Raw genomic sequence first — 22577 nt, forward strand, 5'->3', positions numbered from 1 at the left:
TAATCCGATAATAAACAAAATGGATGGCAGACGACGTTCGATGTAATGTTTATATGATGTAACATGCTAAAGGAAGTTGATTTGGGCTGAAAGATACGGTAGGTCTAACCTATGATTTAGCATATAACTGTAACGTTAGCCCAACAGTGTTTGAGCAAACAGCTTAAATTCTAGTCATTGCGTTAGGACTTGTATTCTGTATTCTGGCGCGAAAATTTTTTTTTTTCCGGTATAATAAACAATTTACTGCCCTGACAGTAGGGAGACATGACGCTTAGTTTACCCGCGGCAAGTCATATTCCGCTCGGGTTACGCCCTCGGGTTATATGACACGCCTTGGGTAAACAAAGCGTCATATCTCCCTACAGCCAGGGCAATACATGTATAATGTAAAACCAGTCGTCCCATCCCAATATACTGTGCATTATGTAGAATATCAAAACAAGCGTCTTTATGAGAGTTTAAAAGTTTATGAATTATACTTTACAGTTATTAAAATAATGGTACCAATGAAATTAGCAATGAGTTCTACGTAATTTGGGAATCACACTATACATGTTTTGAATATTATTTAATGGTTGTTTTTTTTCAATGTCGATAGAGTTAAATATTGTTGTTTAACCGATCCATCATAAAACATTTCACGACACTAGACAGGCCCGGTACCGGATAACATTTGTCCGGTTATGAGACCGTGTAGGGGACCCCGGGTTTTATTATATTTACACAGATAGCATGAATAAACACGAATTACTATGTCCAAACGCTTAGCACCATGGTAAGGCAATGTTTATTGCTTTCAAACATGTGGGCGAGACAGTTTATTATATACTTATGGGTGACAATGATTTAAGCGTGTCCTTGACTCCGCGGTATCATTTCGATGCGCACAACATTCGTGCCAAAATGTAAAAATTATTTCAGCTATTTTGAATTAAGGAATATGCTTCTGGGTTATTTCATGTTCAGCGTTGTCGGTGTAATTTCTGACCTAGATAACATATATTTGATAAGATGGTCGTTTTGGTTGCCGACGAAGTTTGATACGTGTGGGTAAAGTGGAGCCGATCTTGTAACTGATCACGGCGAGAAAATATGATAAAATCGGGTTATTTTTAGTCTGTTTTACTGTTAACGATCGAAAAGTTTCGATATAAAACATGTGTTCACAATGATGCGTGGATACCTTGAATTAATATCTCTGGCAAGGTAATTTCGTTCATGGTATTTTTATTTTTATTTCAGTTAAACACTTACAGAGTATGATGCTTACTTAAGAAGCCACACCAGGTGCGATGAAACAATAAATGTTGATATCCAATATTAAATATAATAATTGTATTTTACAATAATTAGAACGTCTGATAGGTTTGTCCATAGGGAAATGTGCCAAAACAAAACTTTTCGACTATACAGTCGTTATTTTAAATGTTTAAGTGTTGATATTGGACACATCCAGCAACATTGTATTATCTATTCGGCATATACATATATGCATATACAACAAAAAGTAACTTTTCGGTAGAGTAGGATTTGGCCGCCGAAGTAAGTGACTGGTGTGCGATACACCATTCTTTACTTTTCATTGTCGTATATACAAATGTAGTTTTGTTGACCGAACTGCAAAATATATAAACCAACAAGTTAGAAATATATCAGATGCACAAGAATTAATCGAGCCTTAGCACATTGCAAGTTGACTTTCTTCATTTCTAAAGAGTATCCGACCAAAGGCTGATACATAGCTTACAATACATAATTCATACATATGTATAGGCCTATTACAACTAATTGTTCAACATAGTAATAATCAGCTGCCACACAATAATTCTTGTCAAATTATCATTTCATCATATATGCTTACCTTATGCGAAGTCGAAAATGACATTAGCAAACTAAGCATATATGTCATGATGAAATAATAATAATTCGAATATCTAGACTAGTATATTATTACAGGTAGATTGCACCAATGCTCCAATAGAGTAGCCGTCTTTGTGAACATTACATAATCAAGCTGACAAGTAGGATCACAGCGGAGCCAGTGGCCGTATGGATTTTATTTAAGCATCGATGTCACTATTTTTTAATTTTATCGGGGTATGCAAAAAAATTGTTTGCAAACTGTGTGAATCCGCGTAGCGGATTCTCACAAAAGTTTGCAAAAAATTTTTTTTTCATAACCCGATAAAATTAAAAAATAGTGACATCAATACTTATAATGAATTTTATACTCTATTTGATAAAATGAAGTATGTATAAATGTAACATTATAGTGGTTTTTCAAGGGATTCTTTTTTTCCGAATCAATACGCAACGTCAATGTCTCTATTGTGACCACACGTTAACGTCGGGGTTTCGCGCCATTCTCGGATTTTTTTTTCATAGTGGTATGCAAAAAAAATATTGGCCAATCAGAAAGCCAGATTTGGTATGAAAACAAAGAAAATTTAATTATAATGAAATATAATATTAATTAATCAACACTAATGTTCTCGGGGTCCCCTGTGCACACCCTTTGTCGTTCTGTCGTTGTTAACTTACCTGCTGTTTGTTATAGCGTGGTCATCGTCGTTCAATACACACTTCTTTATTTATTCCCATTGTCAGTTGTGATGGTATTTAAACGCCATCATCAACCAACGAGCCAGAACCAGTTGACGTCATGATACCGGTACTACGTCACTAGTTCTGTTTGTTTTATGTATACCTCCACATCTAATTAGGCACACACTGTACGTTAATAGCGGAACCTGCACCGGTACTGTTACACAATTTTCCTCAGACCGAGGAACCCATGGTTTTTTGCCTGCTGCTTGTATATCAACACTTCATTTATAACCAAGTCTAGTAATTACAAACACAGTTAGCGCATTTAACAAGTCCTAGGAGGAAAGGTGGTCTAGTCACAGAAGAAATTGCAGCGTCGGAACACATACTCTACCTAATATACCAAATGCTTTGTGTTGTATAATACAAAGTCTATTTGGTAATTTTACGTAGCTACGGTCTATAACAAAAAACAACCAAGATTCGACAGTATATTTAATATTCACAAAACGATGTTGGTAGGTTGAACGTAGTTTAACGTCATATTAACCGGAGAGGTTCATGTTAGGCCGGCCTCGCCTGTATCTTGTGTGTGAAGTGAGTGGGTGTTTTGGGAGACTGCAATACATGTATTTTCGTTTTGTGGCTCTTGCCATAGTGGAACAGTTTTTATAGTGCTGTCACACTGAAACATGTAGCCAGAGACACAGAACAGGCACATCCCACTCAAATGATACTGACAGTGGACATACCAGTCGCCCCACTCTCTTTGTTCTGAGCGCCCATCACTGCTATTATACTAGACTATGATGCCAGAACCTTTCTCACAAGTTTCTGCTCCTGCTTAGCGCTCAGCATACACAGGGAGTAGGACGACTGGTTCTCCCGTTGTCAGTATAATGTGACCGGGCGGGGTGTATTGCTTGGTGTCTTCGGCGGCATGCTTCAGTTATATAGCACTATAAAAGTGCAAGAGTTCGACTATACAAGACACAACACGAATATACCGCAGTCACCCAAAACATGCACCACGCACTTCATACACGCAACACATCGCAAACATGGGTATACGTAGCTGTCCTAACATGACTCTGGCTGTAAATAAGACGCTAATCAAGCAATTGCCAAGCAAACAAACAAAATTTCTCAAGTACAAAGTGGCACTACACAACTACAGTACATACCACAGCCTCCATACAATACAATCAACCTAATTAACACTGCTTCGGGGAAGGTGAATGTGAGGATATGCTGGTTTGAGAGTATCAAATATTCCTCTGCACTGTATGTTTGTTGTTTTGCAGATATATCGCTCTAGATTACATTGTATCTAAACCCTTAGCATGCTGAAACACTTAATAGCCGGAACGACAACTACGACAATGTAAGTCAATATGTTGATATTATAACATTATTTTTTTTTAAATTGTAATCTTCTCATTATGCATAATGAAAAAAATATTCAGCAAAAGTTGTAGTGAAAATAGGACGCAAATTCACTTAGCAATTCTACTTTGGAAAATAATGTGCATTATGATATAAAGTATTCATCACAAAGAAATAGAATAAAAGGTGTTATTGCCATCTGATCCACCATAACTATTGGGTAACGGTACCTTAAATAAGAGAAAGAAATACTAAGTTAATATGACAATGTGATGTGGAATTTGATTGACAGTATGTGTCGATGTTAAAAGATTATCGGCATTTGATCCTACTATTTACAATGTGACGCATGCAATATATCAAGCCACTTTGTTAATTTTACCTGATGGGTGCAGAAAACGTATTGTTTTGCACATGCGCGATGACGAATGAATTCGCACAATATCTTAATTCTTATTTCAGTGTTAGAGTCAAGGCGACAGAAACGCTAAAACAGGAATATTATTATGACTTTTAACACCCAGACAAAAAAAAACGTAGAAAAAAATGTACAAAAAAAAAATTAATAAAATAAAATACCACAAAGCAAGAGGAAAAAAGTTTCTAGCATCCTCCATCGACCGTTAGGGGAAAACTGTGTTATTTATGGATAACAGAAAGCAATCAAAGTGAAACTGAACCCACAGAACCTCAAATCACAGAGAGGCCAGTAAATCCATTTGTGTGTGTGCCATTTCCCTCCCCGGCCGCCCTCGTTGCGCGTACATTGCATGAGCCGAGAACAGCATCTGTAGCATTTATATATGTTTATCAACTCTGCTGACAGTAGGACAGAAAACATACAAAGTCAGGTCTATTCTAAATGTAGTGATTCTACACCGTGTACAGGTGAACATATCAATGATAAGAGAGATAGATAAGACGAAACCAATATCATCACTATAGACCTATACTGGAGAAATCAAGTCGATTGTGAAAGTATAACAAGCCCGGGTATATATATATCCACTGATTCTGATTGGTCAACCTCGCTCTGAGCTGCAAATTTAAAATCCAATTTTTCATTTGTGTACTTTATACTTCTCTGTTAAATCTCGGCGTTGGTCATTCCTCTAAAACACGGCCATCTGTACGTACGTGCTGTCTTCAGTTTGTAAACTTACTTTCGAGCGCTTTAAAGCGTTTTATTTTTGTTACATAATATTAGGAGTTTCGTGCAGAAAACAAAAACAACATGGCCAAACCTGAATTACCAAGGGGTTATCTTGGAGCCCAACCGAAATTTGGAGAATTTGGATTATGCACCCATAGCCACAAGGATCCTGAAATTATGTTGACTGGAAATGAGGTAAGTCTCCTTCGGATAGCAACGACAAAAACAAATGTACCTCTGTATCACGAAATATCAGCTGACATTTTTTCTGTATAAACAAAATTTAGGTTTACATTACCTTTGTATAAAGTTGAACCTCATCTAAGATTGAAGTTATTGTCTTACAATAGAAAATTATTGATAAACATATATCGACGTTATAGCTGATTTGCTTGTGATAGAGTTTGAAAAAAACCCGTGTGTGAATGATCAATATGTCAGCACACGATCATGGTTTTATTTTAGAGTTTTGATAATATAAAAACTCACATTTAGAAATCACTGCATCTTTCTTTCAACTTGTTTTAAAATGTTATTTTTTAATACTTTATTAATAATAGAAGTCATGACACTACTTAACTGAATGAGTCGATAGAGAACTAAATTTTGTATCGTCTGAATGCTATCGTATGGACGGTTATTTACGCGAGATGCACATTTTGCGAATTTGACAAAAAACAGGAAAATTGTATTTTAGCTCGTTTACAGTTTTCGCGATCTGACTTTCATACTACAAACCGGTATATAACTTGATCATCTCTCAATATTTCGCGGATCAAATTTTCACGTTAAGAGCACTGTGAATTCGTGAAAATACCCGGCTGCACGGTAAATTATTGCAAGCGCCAGTTGTCTCAATACTCGGCTACACGGTAAATCGTTGTAATTGTCAGTTGTCTATAAGGCGATACCAACAAAATGTTATGTTTTATGATGATACAATCGAAAAAAGTAAAGTTGCCAATACACACAAACACATTTTAAAGTAATAAAAAGTTTAACATGTCACCTCCTTTTTAATGTGTAAAACGATACTCCAATGGACAAGATCGAGAATATGTATAGAGGTATTGTACAAAAATACCGTCAGATGTTGTTATTACAATGCATATTGTTAGTGTCGTTTGCATGTATTTACAATCTATAACTATCCAATTTTCCTTTAATATGAAGATCTTGCTCATAGGTCAATTTAGAACATTTGAATGTTTTTAGCTCAAAACGCTCGGTTTGGATCTCGTACATTATTAGTCAATAATAAATGTAAAACTCGATTCAAATACGTTTCTGTGTACTTAACGGAGACACATAAATGACTTAGTGTTATTAATCTTTATAGCATTTGGGATAAAATGTATGTTTATTTGTTAATATAAAATTGAATATTGCGTTTACAACTTGAGACTCTAATGTTTTGACTGAATTCAAGGATACATTTAGTTAGGTCTCTCCAAATATTGCAAAATCCTTATTACAACCGAAATCTATGACAACGCATTATTCTCAATCGTACTCAATGAGTGGAATTTTCAGTGATTATATTTTGTCTACTGTAGACAACATATTCTTCACAGCCTAGCTGATGACTCACTATAACAAAAAGACGCGAATGAAAGATTATAATTCCGGGATGACGTGCTCTGTATAATAATGAAGTATTTTAGGAAAGATCGTGTACCTCGCCTCCATACAGTAATTCTATGGTATAGCCGAATCTACCATTTTAACAGACTTAACGGCATGTTCTCCAGATCAAATAACAGTTTGACGAGCAAGAATGTTAACAGCATAACATAAACTAAATCATCTACAGGATTTTCAAATGAAGCACATCACGAGTGATTTGTATAGCTCAATTACACTTTTTATTTCAGATTTTATAGCATCTTGCTTTCTAGTCGCTGCTTATTATGACACCAGAAAAGTCATCAGTATGGTAGTCAGTTTTATACTGAAACTCTACATACCCTTATGTTGCCATTTTATGATGGGTATAAGAAAATGTAAACGCTGATGAAAATGATAATCTGGGGCGGAAGTTTTAAGAAAAAGGCTTCCATTGTTATCAGGATGGACTAGTGACATTTGAGTGTTTACATTTCTTTTACTGTTCGTATTTGTGCTTTATCGTTTATTAAATCATCCCGTCATTAGTGTCAATGACAAACCACCTTCACACTGAAAGCGCCGACAATGCTTTTATATTTGATTGATGAATGATGACTATACATTTTTACAGCTATGCTTAAGAGACAAGTGTAGAATGTGTCTATTTACACGTCTAGTGCACGTGTTTCTATTTTCAGACATAGTACATCATAACTTGTAATGAAACAATCACATGCTTATGTCTGTAGTGTAATTGGCATTTCCGATTTTATCTTGTTTTCAACAATGCATAAGTGCCAAATGCTCTTGGCAAGCAATACAGCCGACCCCTTCGGAGCGTAGACACTAGTGCATTGCTCAGCATATCACCCTAGCCTATCCGTACACGTTTACTACTACGAACTATTTCATACCCGCGTTCTTTTGTAGGATTTAGTTATTTCTGAATGTGTTGCAGGTCAATAAATATATATTACCAAAGATAAGATACGTTGCAGACGTTGTAAAATTTACAATATGTTGCATAGGTAATACAAACGAGGATGTTTCCTCGTTGCCACAACAACAGCGATATGTTGGCGGCAGGTGAACTCTGTTTTTGTCATTTGGTGAAGCGTTTTGGTTAATAAAAGATGCACCGTAGTAGAAGAAGAGCTTCTGTAACGGAGATCTCGACTTGTCGTACTTGTGTCGTTAATGGATGATTGCTATATTTGCTAATTAAGATTACAGTAATACAAATACTCTCACACTCAAGTAACGTTTTCTATCTCTTATTTATCCTAATGTCTTGTTTGACGCAAATAACTATACTTTGTAAAATTATATGTATCTGTTTCATCCATAGTTAGTACTATGAAGAATTAGTTTCTGGAGTAATCCAGATTGCCAGTATCAATACACAAGTAAAGCGGAAGTCTACCCACGACTTTGGTAATGGTGCAGCACAAATTCAGAAAGTTAATGTAAACTTTCCGGGGTAGGAGGAGGGGTGGGATATTGTACGTAGATGATGTGGTAGAACCACGATGTGTCCGTTTCTAGTGGAAGAGTTGCCATAAAATTTAATGGATTAAGCCATTTAGAGCAGATCCTTTAATCGTGGTAATAACGATAAATCCGGAACGTCTTTTGTTCTTGGTTATAAAATAAATACTTCGAATAAGATCTAATTTTCAATTTGAAATATGCATGAAAACACCACAAAACATACAGGTCTGTTCTAAATGTAGTGATTCTACACCGCGTACAGGTGAACATATCAATGATAAGAGAGATAGTTTAGACGAAACCATTATCACCACTATAGACCTATACTGAAGATATCAAGTCGATTGTGAAAGTATAACAAGCCTGGGTATATATATCCACTGATTCTGATTGGTCAACCTCGCTCTGAGCTGCAAATTCAAAATCCAATTTTTCAATTGTGTACTTGAAACCCTTTTATCATCACCACATTTATAAATTTAGGTAGCACCAATATTATATATGTTTTCACAAAAATTTAACAATCATTGCATCAATCCTAACAATCAAGGAAACATTGCTAGAAAATATGTAAAAGATACCCAAGACAAAATATTAAAATGAATTCATAATTTTCACTTAATTTCTTACCAGCCTAAATGCTGCATTTTGCATATTTTTTAGTTAAGTTAATCGTAAAGAAAATGTTTTTCCTAATCACGGAGCCGACAGGGAGCTCTGTAGTATTAACGCAAAATCAAAATATGGGTATTGGTGTTTATTTAAGGAACAGAAAACGGAAACCTTGTAAGTATTATACTTGTTTAACGGCTAGAAATGATGTGTATACCAATTACTTTGTGTAAAGGAATAGTAGTAGTAACCGACTGCTGGCGTTACTGCATGCTCATCATCTGATTCCTCTATAATTAATTGAAATACATGCTTACGGTACCCGAAACACACGTGCATAAAACTTAAATGCTACCGGTTCACGAGAGTATAGCTACATACCTATCTAATAGGTACCACATTCCACACAAAGTCACAGACAATAATTACTTGTCACACAGCTGAGAGCTGGAAAGTTCGCACTCCACGCAAGTTTAAGATAACACTTCTCATTGTTGTGGTCCTTTGGAGTCGTTGAAAGTTTATCAAATCTTATTTATGCTTTTTTTATCAATATTGATTAATATTGATCGATTAAGGTCAATATGTAACGTACCTCGCTTTGTTCATGCAATTTTTTCCGACCGTAAATGGGCCGTAAAACTTAAACAAACAAACAAACTATGCAATTTTAGAAATTACCTTTTTACCTAATGTTTACTACTACATATTGTATCAATTGTATACTCCATTTTGATTATTTCTATAAAAAGACAGCTGGCATAACTCTCACAACAGTTTTGAGTTGATTACAGGTTTATCTAATTTTGAAACCAAACATTACTTATATCTACAGAATTGACACTTATAGTTTTTTGATTTTGGAGGCCCCCTTTATGTAATAGGATTCCAGTTTCGAGATAAGTCGGAAATGTATTTTCAGTAGAATTGATCATACAACCATAGTACAAGTATTGTATATATTATCTATGACATCACAGCCTTAGACTGTTTGAAGTTCCGAATCTTTATGATGTATCTGAGTCATAAAGCACGTGTATATACCATTTTCCGCGACACTGATGCATGTTTGTACGTACAATGCGGAACGGCAAAGGGCACTAAAATAGAGCTATTGGACTTTTATTTAAGTTATGATTGAAACAAATGCTACCGTATTACCGTTTTCATGCTTTGTCAGCAGGTTAAAAGTAACTTAAAAGGCTAATCTTAAAATAGGGCGTTATTTTAAGACATATTCATGTGTGAGCGCTGTCTTTGTAATATGTAATGATATACATGTATTTACAACATATTGTAATTTACTGAATCAATCAAACATCGTATAGCGAAGTCTAGATTTGTTCCTACAACCTAACCAGCATTTAGGGAAGTACAAGTGAAACTCGCCAAATCTGTTACGAAATGAGATTTATCCTCTGTTTAATGAGTTTGTATCATTTGAACATGAATTCACATAAAAGAAAGGATTGTGGCATCTGACTCACGCTGATCGTGTTCCCGTAGTGTTCCCGTGGTGTTCCCCAACAAGGTTACAAGTTAGAGGCCGGGTAGGAAGGAGATGACGCTCAACTCATCATCACTATCTAAATAACGGACAAACTCACTACAGAATAGTGTTTGTAATTCCATAAAACATTTATTACATGTTGATTGCATAGACCAGAGATTGTCTCCTTCGTATTAGAATAAATTTGCCCTGTTTTCTACGTGTCGGCTACTGATTTGATAATGAGAAAACAGTAAAACCATCATTCATGGAACTATTTCTAAACATTTACAATTGGCCTCACTTTCAATAACATACCTGACCTGCTCTGTTGTCATGGTAATATATGGAAGAATCCAATTATTGTGTTGATCATAATATGTTTATGTTGAGTTATTTAAATATTTTATAATATAGGTTTCCATATTACTGGTAGTTTGCAAATCCTATTATTTTCAATGTCTACCAATGATTGTACGCTTTTCCATGTATTGTCGTTAAACTTCACAATAACTCTTAATATGTCTGACGTTTGATATATCAATATATATTAACATCTCATAATGAAAACGTTAAACCCCTTGGCGGGAGGGACCAAAGTGTGGCCCAGTTTTTGCCTCTTTTGCTCGATCTATGAATAAACAAGTGTATTACCGAAATCAGAAAACGTACACTAATGAACTACTACATCCTGTATGTATGATTTTTTAATATATCTTTTTTTGTTCTTTTCGGTTGAAGTTTTCTCAAGTTGGTTATATTAGACATTTATTTAACTTGGATAATAAGTCGCCATGACAAGACTTGCAAATCTGAATTCACTCTCGTATCAGATATTTGATTGGAATTTCTAATGGTATCTTATCAGGGTGGCCCTCAAAGCAAACTCGTGTATTCAAAATGGGAATTAATCACGACCTATTTCATACATGAATCATCGGTTTGGACTTTATTTAGTGTATTTGATATAAAACAAATCAATATTGTCTCTCTTATCGTAAAGGTCAACATTGGTGTTTACCTAGTGGTCAATGTGGTCAGTGGCCCCCAGACCTGGTCATTCTAATTATACATTGATAGAACCCCGGACGTGTGTCTGGCATGATGTTCGGACGCTCACCTTGTCTGGAATGTCGGAATGTCAATAAAGGGATTTGTTAGATTGTGAATTCATTTTACTCTACCATTTCTTATTTTTTCAAAGTTTTTATATATATATTTCTTAACAAAAAAAGATTAGATATGCCATTGTTATTTCATTTGACTTGGTTTTTATCTCAAGGTTTGATACTTCATCATTTGATCTTTATTAAGATTCTAATTAGCCTTTGTACCTATCGAGTCATCGAAGAAAGGTTACAAAGTATGTGATCCAATAGTCCGTTAATAAATTGTTACTAACACGCCCGTGTTAAAAGTATTATTATATTGCGCATGTCTTTTGAACAATTAAATGAACAATTTAAAAACTATCCGCATTACATCTTGCCTTACACCTTTGTTACGAGCAGGCTAGCTTAGAGAAAATAATAGAAACTTATAGTGTACAGACAAATATTGGTTCTACTACAAGATAGATAAGGATACCTTTAACTTCGATAACATATGTGCTGTCTATTCACTGAAGCAAACGCTCTATAAATAGACGGTAAATGTAAACTTGCCTTGCATCAATCTTGGTCAACTCTCACTTTTCACAAATACTACGACCGCCCTATTAACAGGGGTTTTGATTCTGTAAGAAATCCATCGTTTCCACCGTGTAATAATTTATCTACCCACCTTGTGTGATAAACATAAACGTATCTTCATTGTTTAAACACTGATACATAATTATTGTTGAGGCTACATTAATTATAGTTCTTAGATAACTGCAATATCACAGTCGAATACTTTGCCTGAGTTATTCCATACAAATTAAACAAAACGAAAAACCAAACACAAACGCTGAAGTGAATCTGGATTCTCATAAAATATAAATGTATTTCTTAAGTAATATCATGTAAGGCAATAATTGTTCCTATTTAATAGGCTCGTAAAGCATGCTAAATGGATATTATCTCATCTTAAATACATGTATACGTCTCCCTCATTTTTGACTTTGACATATAGTGGGACAAAAAAAACCGAGGAAATGAGAGGAGAGGACATTAGTGCATTAATTCGATCTGGTAACACCATGTAGTTCTAAATTGATAATGCTAACATAAGCAAACTATACACATACAAATCCTTTAGATATATTTTTGAACTTGAATGTTGATAATTCTATCTTTATAATTATATTTTAATGTATAAAATATCATTCTGTTGATATCGACCTGAAACTATGAATATGGTCTCATCCTCTTGGGGAGATAATATTTTTAACCCTGCAGTATCTACAATCTGATTAAAAATGAGAAACGCACCAACAAATTTCGGCATCAAAATGAGAAACAATATGGCAGTTATTTAAGAGAGAAGATAAATTACAACCATGTTATCAACAGATGATGGAACCGAATGATAGTGCTAAGAGGGTGAGTCTGTTCTTGTAAGTAAAACGCTCGTAAACGTTCGAATGAACATCCAGACAGATAATAAATTATAAAATGTACGCATGGGAAAGCTGATAGTGAGATGAAGCACGCCCTGACGGTCTGAGGTGTTGTGATACGGAATCACACACTACCATCTTACATAACGTTAGCATGATCACTAAGATAAGAAAAGTGTTTATTTATCTTAAATACAAAGTTTCTTACTTTTATCGTACCAATTTACAGTATTAAAACTTGAACTGTGCTTTTTCAAAAGTCTTATTTGTTGAATGCCGTTGAATATGGAAATGTCCGTAATATCGATATAACTCGGAATCACGCATATAAAGGATACTTCTCGAGATGACCCAGTCGGTGTAAACGGTGGTGGCTGCGTTGCTTTTTTCTAAATGACTTACTTCTTTTTCCGTCTCCTCTGACACTGCTGTACATTGCCCTGCGATGGGAAGGCCCTTAGTTATGTCTCCTCTGACACTGCTGTACATTGCCCTGTGACGGGAAGGCCCTAGGTTCTGTCTCCTCTGACACTGCTGTACATTGCCCTGTGACGGGAAGGCCCTAGGTTCTGTCTCCTCTGACACTGCTGTACATTGCCCTGCGACGGGAAGGCCCTGGGTTCTGTCTCCTCTGACACTGCTGTACATTGCCCTGCGACGGGAAGGCCCTAGGTTCTGTCTCCTCTGACACTGCTGTACATTGCCCTGCGACGGGAAGGCCCTAGGTTCTGTCTCCTCTGACACTGCTGTACATTGCCCTGCGACGGGAAGGCCCTAGGTTCTGTCTCCTGTGACACTGCTGTACATTGCCCTGCGACGGGAAGGCCCTGGGTTCTGTCTCCTCTGACACGGCTGTACATTGCCCTGCGACGGGAAGGCCCTGGGTTCTGTCTCCTCTGACACTGCTGCACATTGCCCTGCGACAGGAAGGCCCTTAGTTATGTCTCCTCTGACACTGTTGTACATTGCCCTGCAACGGGAGGCCCTAGGTTCTGTCTCCTCTGACACTGCTGTACATTGCCCTGCGACGGGAAGGCCCTGGGTTCTGTCTCCTCTGACACTGCTGTACATTGCCCTGCGACGGGAAGGCCCTTAGTTCTGTCTCCTCTGACACTGCTGTACATTGCCCTGCGACGGGAAGGCCCTGGGTTCTGTCTCCTCTGACACTGCTGTACATTGCTCTGCGACGGGAAGGCCCTGGGTTCTGTCTCCTCTGACACTGCAGTACATTGCCCTGCGACGGGAAGGCCCTGGGTTCTGTCTCCTCTGACACTGCTGTACATTGCCCTGCGACGGGAAGGCCCTGGGTTCTGACTCCTCTGACACTGCTGTACATTGCCCTGCGACGGGAAGGCCCTAGGTTCTGACTCCTCTGACACTGATGTACATTGCCCTGCGACGGGAAGGCCCTAGGTTCTGACTCCTCTGACACTGCTGTACATTGCCCTGCGACGGGAAGGCCCTAGGTTCTGACTCCTCTGACACTACTGTACATTGCCCTGCGACGGGAAGGCCCTAGGTTCTGTCTCCCAGCCGAAACTTAGTGTAGTCAGTAAAACTAATAGAAATGATAATGGTAATGATCGAATGGGGTGTGCTATTCGGTGTCTTTGTCAGTATTGCGTCATTGGCGAATCACTATAAAATAGACAGCGTTTTCACTACTGCAAGGAAGCTTAATATTATAAGAGTGAAAAGAGTCAATTATGACAAGGAGACAGAACAAGAGCTATCATCACACATGTCATCCCAAAACCAGAGTTAGTGATGGAATTGACAAAGCAATTCTGTCTGTACAACCTTATAACCTTTCCCATAGACAGGTGCCATTTCTAGTATATAACTACGTTGGGGGTATATGTATTGACTTATTGCATTTATCAAAATATCCCCTAAATCATATTTTGGCTCCCTGGATCATTTTAAATCCATTACCAAGAGATTTTATTTCAAAAAGATACTTTTATGTGTGAGGTTTTATGTTGACGATGATACTAGATATCCGAATCTTGTCTGAGTGAGACTTGATAACATCCCAATTCCTAACGACTCCCAATTACAGTCAGACTGGGATACGCTAACTTTTCTCTAGGAACACTCACTCCTCTCTCAAATACACATTTAGATACACGTCTCATCATACGATCTCCTTTCAATTTTGAGTGTTTACTCAATCACACAGAACGTTATCTTTAACAAAAAAGATAAATCATTGTGAGTGCTATATTAAGACACTTTAATGAACATATAGCTTTAGATACGTTTTATGGCTTCCATATGCATTGTGTATTAAAACATTATGAGTGTATAACATCATTATGGATACTGCAGCTATTTTCTGTACTGCTTTTCTTAATATACTCAAAATATGAAGTAAATTGGACTAAAGAATATTGTTAAGGACGACTTAACACAATGCAATTGTTCTCCCATGGCCTATCTTGACGATTTTGAGTTAAAAACTACACATCCGTTAACTGGCACCCTCTCTGATCGCTGTAGCCTTCTGACGGAGTCTGTTGAAAGTGACAAATCTCTCCTTGGCAGATTCACTTCCGCCGTACAGCATACCAGATGGAGAGGATTGATAGACTGGAAATTTACGATAGTGACAAATGGCTATATAGATTGTATGGAAGGGCAAAGTCTTTGAACTCAGGGTCAGACCGGGAAATCATACTTGAAGTCAATATTGTTCGTTTAATGGTAATTTCTAATGGTGCTTTAAGAGTTTATCTAATTGATTTGTTTGATGTTCGAAAAGCCAGTTTTCCAAAATAAACATCAAAATTAGTGTAAGTTATTAACTTTATCAAATCCAACACACGGAAAAGGACAATCTTTAACTGATTTATGTAAGTTCGTTAGCCACTTATTTAATAGTGAACATTCTACCGCACGCAATATCGTTATCTGTAGTGTAAATATGAAATAATTGAACCCTTTCGCTACATGACAACTTGGTGTAATTATATACTTAAGGTAACCTTCGTTGTAAGGCTGCCCCTGTAAGTTTATTATAACAATGATCAAAGCAGTGCATTGTTCATATTTCAAAGGAAAGACAGAAGGGAAAGATCGCTTAAATTCATAATCATACTACATGATAATTGGCTTAAGCGCATTGTGTCAAGAATGTAACTTCAAAAGCATGATTGGAGAACAACCAACCATGCAATTGTGTACGATTGTACGCTACGACATTGCTTGTCATTATGAATTATTTATTTATTACGCAGCCTTGTTATCAGAATTGTAGTAAAGGATTGTTGGTATCCCTACACTGTCCTAATAGGTGTTTTGGTTTGTGTGTTGTAGGTTGAAATCCAGTTTAAGATGGACAGACTTGTGAAGGTGACTGGTAATCTCATCCAGGTCTCTACCCTCAAGGAACACACGGATTGCATCTTCACCCAAACACAGGGAGATGTAGTTAGTTTCCTGGTTCAAATTCCGGAACCTGGCTTCTACAAGCTCCAAATATACGCTCTTCCAGTCACTGACAAAAGCAAGACGCTCCCCGGAGTTTTTAACTACCTTCTTAACTGCCCTTGTATTTCTAAAGCCGTCCATGCCTTCCCCAAACAATATGCTCAATGGAAAGAGGGTTGTTATATTTACGAACCCATTACAGCTACTAAAGATGCCTTGAATTGTGGAGTGAACTTCAAAGTAGTGGTTCCAAACGCTAAAGCTGTGGCGGCTGTCGTCAACGAGGAATGGACCCAGCTAGAAAGCAAAGGAGGTAATCTTTGGGAAGGAAAGGTCAAGGGGTGTGCAGACAAGCTTACATTGAACGCAAACTTCGGGGGAGAAGAGTCGAAATATTCTACATTATTGGAATATGGCATGTAGATATTATTAACTTTTGATGGGCATTGAATAATCAGTTTAGAACTGTATAATATCTTTTATTCAGTAGAATGTTTCCATATGTTGTGACATTTCTTGTAATTTGATTTCCACTGGCAATGAATTTTATCTATTTTGGACATTCCTCCGTCAAGAGACATTTGGATATGACTATGATTAGTAAATTATTGCTCTAATGGTGATATAAGATGAACAGCAACTTAGAATTTATGACGTCATTTCCGTGTCATCAACTGGATTCCGTGTTCAAAATAAGTCAAATGTCAACGTATTGCATTATGTAACAATACTATCTTTATTTTCTATTACACATCTTTACAAAGTATTTTTATCTTCTTTATTCATTGTATTCCAAGCATTAGTTGTTTGGGTTTTTTTTGCCATTGGAACTGCCAAAACGAGACTGAAGAAAAACATGATCAATAAATTGCAAAACGTAGTGGATATGGCAATGTATTGTCAGTGACGCTTTAAGAACGACAACATAGCAGAAAGGATGTATCATTTTACTGGAACAAAATCATTTAAAAAATACAGAATATACATACAAAAAGACAGGAGACATAACATCAGAACACACAAACAAACGTGAGCAGAAAGGATGTATCATTTATACTGGAACAAAAGTATTCAAAAAAGACCACATACATACAGAAAAACAGGAAGACATAACACCAGAACATAATATATTGTGGTGTGTTCAGGGTTACAACAATTTAGTGTTATTTAAGGAATAGATGTTTATTTTGTTGATGTTATGAGGGTATAAGCCGGGGTTACATAATTTACACGTGCTCCATTATCATTATACCCTCATAACATCAACAAAATAAACATCTATTCCTTATATTTACAGTTTTTCAAGTAAATGAATATAATTTATTCCCGCGGCTAGTTGCATATTTTTTATTAAAATACCCATATTTTTTTCACTTCCGTCTTCGTCAACGAATTCGATTGAACAGCTGATTGGAATCGAGTCATTCATATGTTCCCGCCAAAAGTGGGATCATGACCCAACGTTGCTACGCCATCGACTATTTCCGTAACAATAGAATCGCCGCGCGTGTTGTGCTAACATTATACACTGATAATGATAATACTAGAAAGCATGGTTATTGAGTCTATGTCAGTACAAACTGTAAATATTAACCATTATTACAACTTCGATATCCATTGACAGCATACACCATAACAACAATTTTACAGATGGTCTTGTTCGCCTATAAGACGTTTGTACACCGTATGTTAGGTAACATTGTTATTCGAAAAAAACATTCACATAAGAGTAGGGTTTGTGCAGATTTGCTACTTTGGGTATGATAAGAAAAAACTTCGTGTAGTACCATTGGTAAAAATGTGTCTCGGTGTTGTTGAAGTGAAGAAAATGAAATATAAGAGTAAAATGCATCATATTAGCGAATCATCCGACATCACCATCTTCAGTGATTAATTTTTAAGGTGTTCCAAAATTTCCAAGCACTAGACCTCTGCCTCTGGGTTGCGAGGTCGGAACTCATGTGATAAATTTGTCATTTACTCAAAAAAGGTAATCCGTTGTGCTGGGCTTTCCCTTACCCATCTGACTTGTCACGTAATGATCCTGTCAATAGGGCACAAAACAAATATTTATAATTCTTCACATTTAGCAGACTCCTGTCTAAAATGCTTGACTTATTGTATCTACTTTATACATAGTGAAAACGTCTGAATCATAAATTTCTTTCAAATCAAATTATTCAATATTACTCGCCTTTAGTCATAGATCCACAAAAGCAAACAATTATTTTAGACCGTGCAAAACACCCACATCCAACATGTAACAACGTTTGGAGTTTCGACTTAGCAAATACCTAAATATTCTATAAACCCCACCAATTCAATAGTAAGAGCGATTTACCTACTTTACATTATGGGACATATTTTATATTATTTTTGACATACTAAAAGAGATAACTGAAAGATTATTGGTTTCTTTTATAAGAAAATTTGTAAATTACGAAAAATCAATCAAATAAAAATACGCACATTTTTAAAAAGATAAACTAATGTTGTATGATATATATATAGAAGGAATAGTATATATAAACTACTTTTGACATTTTTCACTGTTTTAAAACCATTATTGTATCACCGACACGTGCAGACCTGGAGCTTGAAGATAGAACAGTTTTTTCATCGTCCATTTCAAGTGACTACGGAGAGCCAGTAGATGAGACAATGTATAAAGATATGAACTTGTATCTCAGTACGGACACGAAGCTGGAGTGTATCCTGCATTATTCTTCTCCGTCCAATAGCGACATTGTGTAAGTCGATTGATTAAGATGTCCGACATACAGAAATCAGAACATTTTCTTATAATAAACATGTATACGCATTGAGCCCAGTAGGGGGTAAATAGTAGTAAATCCTTTAAATCACTACCACTCATAGATATTTATTTCAGTGTAGTTATTTGTTAAGCGATTCCTCTTACACAAAAAATGCTTTGCACAGTTGTGATACAGCTCATTTGCATAATCCTTTGCCCCATATATATGTATGGTGTTGGTGTCTCCTGGACACTAGTAGTCCAGGAAAGATAGGGTGTTACCCCAAAATAATTGCAACAGAATTTTTTCTTTGTTTTGCATACAGATCTTACTTTGTTTCATACAAGAAAAAAAGTCGCCACAAACAAAAATTTGGGAAAGTGTTTTTCTTGAACCCCAAAAAATCAGAAAAAATTGGGATATTTGCATAATTTGCCAACTTTGAAGCCAAATATAAACTAACATGGTTATTATGAGATACTAGAAAATTAATGTATGGCAAGAACGTGATAAGGACAGCACAGATTGCCAAAAACATAAGTTGAAATCAACACAGAGAAAAGGATGACAGCATGAAAATTGCATAATTATGTCCTTATAACAGCCAAATATGCTTTTGTTGGATTGTTAAGATAAAAAATGTTAATATCTACAATACCATTGATACTCATTTTGGTGGAATCTTTTTAAATAAAACTTGTTGATTAAAGGCTTTAAAACTAAAACATTTTACTTTCACTACCGGAGATAACATGGTTGCTCAAAGTTAGGATTTTTTGCCTTTTCCAAGGACATTTTGAAGTCCAAATTGAATGATATGTCTTTTTCATTCAAGAATTATTCACTAAGTACCGTCTCAAGTGTTTAGATAGTTATTAATTCAGATTCTATGTAGGCTATACTCACCTCAAAGAGACTACTATATCAAGATATCCCCAAATATAAAAGACGTGAGGTCGATCAAATCCTCATTTAGTGCCAATTGGACTAAACTTCTCTAATTGACTAAGTCCTTAAGTTGAAATGTCATAAATGTTAATATCTATTTTGTGACTAATCAGATTGCAAAATCCTTTGGCAGATATTACCACCATAATGGAGCGCTCTTTATAAAGTGAGATTGAAGTTTCTTTTTGATCAAATATTTGCATAGGTCAGTTTTTCATTTTTCCATAATAGAACCGGATTGGGGTTACATAATTTTCAATGAGATAAAGGAATAAAATAAAAGTTCAAGTTCAATTTTATAGCTGAACATCATCACAGTTCTGATTTATTTACTGCCAAAATTTTATGACAATCGAATAAAGCATATTCGAAAACTTAAAATTTTAGTATTGCAAATTTATGGACTTAGACATATTTTGGTGTTCAGCCAAATTAACTAGATAGGAAGTTTTTGCTACTAAATAAGATGTGCATATTTATATATACCGTTTTTACAACAAATGATCTAAGTAACAAGTACAAAATATACAAAAAAGGATATAACATATTTGGAAGCATTTGCTTTTTTATTTTCCGAAATATTGACTACCAAAGTGGGTGTTTTGCCAAAAATCTAAGTATAAAAACACTTCAAATTGGCACGATCAGTCAACTTGACAAGTTAATATTTAGGTATTTCTAGCTTAAGTATTATCGATCATGCATTAATATCAAAGAAAATGAAATTCTTTAAGGCATAAAACATAAACTGATATAGTTCAGGGTAAGATTTTATAAATGTTTGCATCTAAAAAGAACAAAAACGGTAATGCTAGCTAAATTCAAAAGGTTTTGAGCCGTTTTCATCCTTCTTTATTTCTTAGATTGACTGAAATTATTGTTTCATTTCAACTTATTTGTGCTAATCTGAAGTTTTTCTTACTATATACCTGATTTCATATTTCGAGTATTGCAAAAATAGCAGATATTGTACTTTAAAAGTGGTCAAAAGTGTAATTTCTATATATTTTCTTATTTTTCGGGTGTTGAAAAAACGACTTTCCGAACATATGATTTTTGGCGACTTTTTTCATAGTAAAATACTAAGATCCTCCTACCCAAAAAGCAAAAAACAAATTCTGTTGCAATTATTTGGAGGTTAGGCCTTTTTCGTATTTCTACTGGACTATAGGCCCCATATAACCCATTGTGTTTGGTGTCACCTTGACATTGGACTACATATAACCCATGGTGTTACCTTGACATTGGGCCACATTAAACCCATTGTGTTGGTGTCACATTGACACAAGGCCCTATAAAACCCACGGTGTTGGTATCAACTTGACACTAGGCCTCATATATCCCATGGTGTTGGTGTCACCTTGGCACTAGGCCCCATATAACCCACGATGTTGGTATCACCTTGACACTAGGCCCCATATATCCCATGGTGTTGGTGTAACCTTGGCACTAGGCCCCATATAACCCACGGTGTTGGTGTAATCTTGACATTAGGCCCCATATAACCAATGGTGTTTGGTGTCACCTTGACATTAGGCCTCATATAACCAATGGTGTTTGGTGTCACCTTGACACTAGGCCCCACATAACCCATGGTGTTGGTGTAACCTTAACACTAGGCCCAATATAACCAATGGTGCTTGGTGTAACCTTGACACTAGGCCCCATTTAACCAATGGTGTTTGGTGTCACCTTGACATTAGGCCCCACATAACCCATGATGTTGGTGTCACCTTGACACTAGGCCCAATATCACCCATGGTGTTGGTGTAACCTTGACACTAGGTCCCATATAACCAATGCGTTGGTGTAACCTTGACACTAGGTCCCATATAACCAATGGTGTTTGGTGTCAACTTGACACTAGGCCCCATATAACCCATGGTGTTGTTGTCACCTTGGCACTAGACCCCATATAACCGATGGTGTTGGTATCACCTTGACACTAAGCCTCATTTAACCAATGGTGTTTGGTGTCACCTTGACACTAGGCCCCATGTAACCCATGGTGTTGGTGTAACCTTGACACTAGGCCCCATATAACCGATGGTGTTGTTGTCACCTTGGCACTAGGCCCCGTATAACCCATGGTGTTGGTATCACCTTGACACTAAGCCCAATATAACCAATGGTGCTTGGTGTAACTTTGACACTAGGCTCCATATAACCTTTGGTGTTTGGTTTAACCTTGACATTAGGTCCCATATAACCCCTTGTGTTGGTGTCACCTTGACACTAGGCCCCATATAACCCATGGTGCTTGTTGTAACTTGACACAAGGCTCCATATAACCCATAGTGTTTGGTGTAACCTTGACATTAGGCCCTATATAACCCATGGTGTTGGTGTCACCTTGACACTGGGCCCCATATAATCCATGGTGTTTGGTGTCACCTTGACACTAGGCCCCATATAACCCATAGTGTTGTTGTCAGCTTGACACTAGGTCCCGTGTAACCCATGGTGTTGGTGTCACCTTGACACAAGGTCCCATATAACCCATGGTGCTTGGTGTAACCTTGACAGTAGGCCCTATATAACCCATGGTGTTGGTGTCTCCTTTGACCCTGTTATTGGTGTATGTCACACAAACAAACGAACAAACAAGTGTGA

At 36.5% G+C, this 22577-nt stretch overlaps 1 protein-coding gene across 3 annotated transcripts; it reads left to right on the forward strand.

The window, feature by feature from the left end:
* Positions 1-17026, forward strand: LOC138334727 (uncharacterized). Of its 3 annotated transcripts, XM_069283418.1 has the most exons (4): positions 9-98; positions 3855-3934; positions 5144-5284; positions 16147-17026. In XM_069283418.1, the coding sequence occupies exons 3-4, from the start codon at positions 5171-5173 to the stop codon at positions 16681-16683; spliced, it is 651 nt and encodes a 216-aa protein (XP_069139519.1). In that variant the 5' UTR covers positions 9-98; positions 3855-3934; positions 5144-5170; the 3' UTR covers positions 16684-17026. The 3 variants fall into 3 exon arrangements, with proteins under 3 accessions (XP_069139520.1, XP_069139519.1, XP_069139518.1); XM_069283419.1 differs by lacking the exon at positions 3855-3934 and having other exon boundaries at positions 1-98; XM_069283417.1 differs by lacking the exons at positions 9-98; positions 3855-3934 and having other exon boundaries at positions 4123-5284.
* The last annotated feature ends 5551 nt before the right edge of the window (positions 17027-22577 follow it).

The sequence above is a fragment of the Argopecten irradians genome, chromosome 11 (assembly GCF_041381155.1).
Source record: "Argopecten irradians isolate NY chromosome 11, Ai_NY, whole genome shotgun sequence".
Lineage (NCBI taxonomy): Eukaryota > Metazoa > Mollusca > Bivalvia > Pectinida > Pectinidae > Argopecten > Argopecten irradians.